Source organism: Toxorhynchites rutilus, chromosome 3, assembly GCF_029784135.1.
Source record: "Toxorhynchites rutilus septentrionalis strain SRP chromosome 3, ASM2978413v1, whole genome shotgun sequence".
Classification (NCBI taxonomy): domain Eukaryota; kingdom Metazoa; phylum Arthropoda; class Insecta; order Diptera; family Culicidae; genus Toxorhynchites; species Toxorhynchites rutilus.
The window spans coordinates 267,556,328-267,559,947 of NC_073746.1; the positions used below are offsets into that span (position 1 = coordinate 267,556,328).

General features: G+C 39.1%; 1 protein-coding gene across 1 annotated transcript; it reads left to right on the top strand.

Annotated features, from left to right (window-relative positions):
* Window positions 1-2,477: 2,477 nt before the first annotated feature.
* Window positions 2,478-3,335, top strand: LOC129774202 (uncharacterized). Its single transcript, XM_055777908.1, has one exon. It carries the CDS (start codon window positions 2,478-2,480, stop codon window positions 3,333-3,335), a length of 858 nt encoding a protein of 285 aa, XP_055633883.1.
* The last annotated feature ends 285 nt before the right edge of the window (window positions 3,336-3,620 follow it).

Here is a 3,620-nt window from a genome sequence, read left to right on the forward strand (position 1 = left end):
TCGTACCAGATAATCGTATAAAATATCAATCAAAGGATGCTTCACGTGTATCCGAAATCGGATAAAATGCAAAAACACGATTTTCTATATCATCGATTATGTCGTATATCGTCATAACGATCATCCTAGGATTGCGACATGCAGTATTATATACGTACGTTTTATTAACTTTATATAGCATTGTCGAGCCAAATCGCACATCAGTGTAAAAGCATCGTATATCGTTATATACGGCTTTATATGCGTTTAAATTATGGAAAATATGTATATCACCTCCATATTTGCTTGTATATGCCAGTTATATGCATCATATATCATCCAAATGTATCATGTCATGTACGGATTGGTATACCCAGCATACACTGTGTCGGAACCACCAAAGCAACTTTTACACTTTTGCAACGTCCTGATTCATCATTTATTTCTCATAAATATTCTTATACATACAAATGACGATTCGTGAGGTTATAATCACAGTTGACGTAAATATTTTCCGCCATTTGTTTTTTTTTCTATGTCTGTAATAAACCGTAGATCCGTGTGACAATAGTCGTATAAGATGCATATACTAATCGTTTATTGATCCAAACTAATTCGCAAGCATTTGCCAAATATGTATATGCCAGTTAGGTGCATCATATACCACCCAAAATATTCCCTGGTTATACGATTTAATGTTTGTTGGGATCTTCAACAAGTCTTCAACTGGTCCACTTTATCTATTGCACAAATGCTTTGCCAGCGAAATTCATCCAATCCTTGTGCTAATCGAACGCTCTAGACGGCAGGGGCAACAAAATGCCAGCGCAGATATGCATTACTAACTCGCCAACCATTTAGCAGCAAAATGCTTCGAGTGTGGAAGTGAACCCATCTGCAAATTGTGCCAACATAAGCATGTGCCCAAAGTCCGCAAAGTTTCGGACCATCGCCACACAGTTCATTTGCACAAAGTTCCAATTGTCTGCTTCTCAAATTAATCGATTACATTTTGTATGTTGAAATTTTATTTGATGGAAATAGATGAAAAAAACATAACCTTTTTTGTAATTATTGCAAGAACTTAACATACAAAAACAATACGAAAGCAACCCTATATTGATAAATTGAACGTTGGTCCGAAGCCCCGAAAGCTGGATCGATATTGAGCCGATATTCTGCTATAAATGTTGACACTTGTATTTATAATTTACTCACGTAGAATTTACGAATAGTTAGTACGGTAGAAAATTACTATCGAAGTAGTAGTAGTCACTCCGAAATTTGTTATATAAAAACTAATTATTTCTCTCAGTGTATTGATGATTATAGATCCGTGATGCATTGGAGTGCCCCTCACCAATTTTGTAAACAGTTTACATTTGACGTTTAACTGATTTTTAACTGATTTATAGCCCAGTTAGCGAGCGCCCAGCTAAGAAGTAGCCCAGTTAAAGAACACCCGGCTAGTGAACAAGTGCTGTATATCTTTCTTCGGGCGAAGACCGGATATGTAAAAGAATTAATGAGCATGGTATAAATTCTCGAATAAGCGGAAATGCTAGTGTTTTGCCTGACCTTTTGATCGTTTATATTTTTTTTCCGAAAAACCTACAGCATCACTACAGTCAATTGCAGAGAAATCAATATTCAAATTTTCACTGAATTCATCATCCATGCTTTGGAATGAATCTTTACTCAACAAATGAGGAAAGCATATCAGCAGTGGAAGACTTGTTGAATTTTCCTAATTTTTATGATATTTAGTACGGTTATAGATTATCATTAACGTTGATTCTACTTTGAATCAGACGAACAAATAACATTTAAAATCTTTTCATATTGATTGTGGATTAATTTTTTTTTATTTTTACACTTTGAAACGTATTCCTATACTAATAACTCTGGGGAAAGATCTACATACACATTATCCTCAATGAAGCAATGTTGTTCCTCAAACATAATCTTGTTGTAATTTCATGAATTAATCAGACAATCTGGTTTCATATAATTTTCTAGCAGTGTTTTGGAAAGCCACGAAACAATTCAGGGTAGAGATAAAAAAAAGTTAAGTACGGCTATGCGTCTAGAGAATTTAACTTAATATATACAAGTGCGAACCGGAGAACTATCATGTCAGAAAACTTTGACATGGAAACCAGTATATTTATTACGAACTTGCTGTACCCTGCCACGCTTTGCTGTGGCACATTGTGGTTGCATGGTTGAGTTGAATTTTTAATTTTTTTATGTTGTAACAACAATCCTAGATGTGTTTGGTTGTTTTGTATATTGTATCATAGTTTGAGCTCAATTGGTTCCGCACTTTTCGAGTTTTTGACGCGTACACAAACGAACAGAACATTTAATAATAGTAGTTGGCACGCTAAAGTGGTGACCCCGACGTGATCAGTCACAAAATTGCTATTCCTCGAAAAACAAGTCCCGCGTATCGAAAATTTATAATAGTTCTCATCGTACGGTTACGTTCAAGCGAAATGACGGAGGATAAATCCAGCACTAGTCAGTCTGTGGTCGAAACGATAAACGCGCCACGGCTCAGTCCGCCCAGTATGGCCGACACGAACATTGAGACATATTTCATGTCGTTGGAATTCTGGTTTGCTGCATCAGGAATCGGTACGCATTCTCAACACGACTCGCGGAAATACAACATTGTAATGGCACAGGTGCCGCCAAATAAATTGACAGAGCTACGATCGATCATAGAGGCTACTCCGGCAAATGACAAATACACCTACATCAAGCACAAATTGATCGAGTATTTTGCCGATAGTCAGCAACGGCGTCTACAACGTGTTTTGTCCGATATGCCACTGGGAGATCTGAAACCGAGTCAACTCTTCAACGAAATGAAGCGGGTTGCAGGAAATTCGCTTGGTGAACCGGTGTTGCTTGATCTGTGGGCATCCAGATTACCGCCACATGCCCAAGCAGCAGTTATCGCATCAAGAGGAGACGCGACGGACAAAATCACCATCGCCGACGCCATTGTGGATTCGATGGTTTTGCGAAAAATCAACGCCATCGACTACAGTGTACAAAATACAGCGATGGCGGCTCCAAATGTACTGGAAAGTACATGCAATGACCCGATGCAGGATCTGAAACGTGAAATCGCTGAGCTATCTAGGAAATTCGAAAAAGTGCTGCTCAGCCAGAAAAATTTTCGTGGTCGTTCACGTTCCCGTTCTCGTGTAAATGAGAAACAATCTACTCGCGGAAGAGAACCGTCGATCGGGCTATGCTGGTATCATCGAACGTTCGGAAACGATGCCCGGAGGTGCCGTAAACCCTGCTCCAATGGCCAGCAGGTGTGTTCCAATTCACAGTGACATCACGTTTCCAATTCTGTGGTGGAAATAGGCGAGCTTTCCAACACAGTAACAATCTGTCGATTGAAAATTACCGACTCCACCAACTGTATGCAATTCTTGATCGACACTGGTGCCGACGTGTCCGTAGTACCGAAAGGATTGAGTTCTGTTAACATTAAACCTACAACCGTGAAATTGTTCGCCGCGAATGGAACGCCAATTGAAGTGTACGGAGAAGTGTTACTTAAGTTGAATCTCGGTCTCCGTCGCGAGTTTTTATGGTCCTTTCTCATTGCTGACGTT

Coding starts and splice junctions, on each gene's coding strand:
- LOC129774202 (XM_055777908.1), top strand. CDS start 2,478: ATGACGGAGGATAAATCCAGCACTAGTCAGTCTGTGGTCGAAACGATA.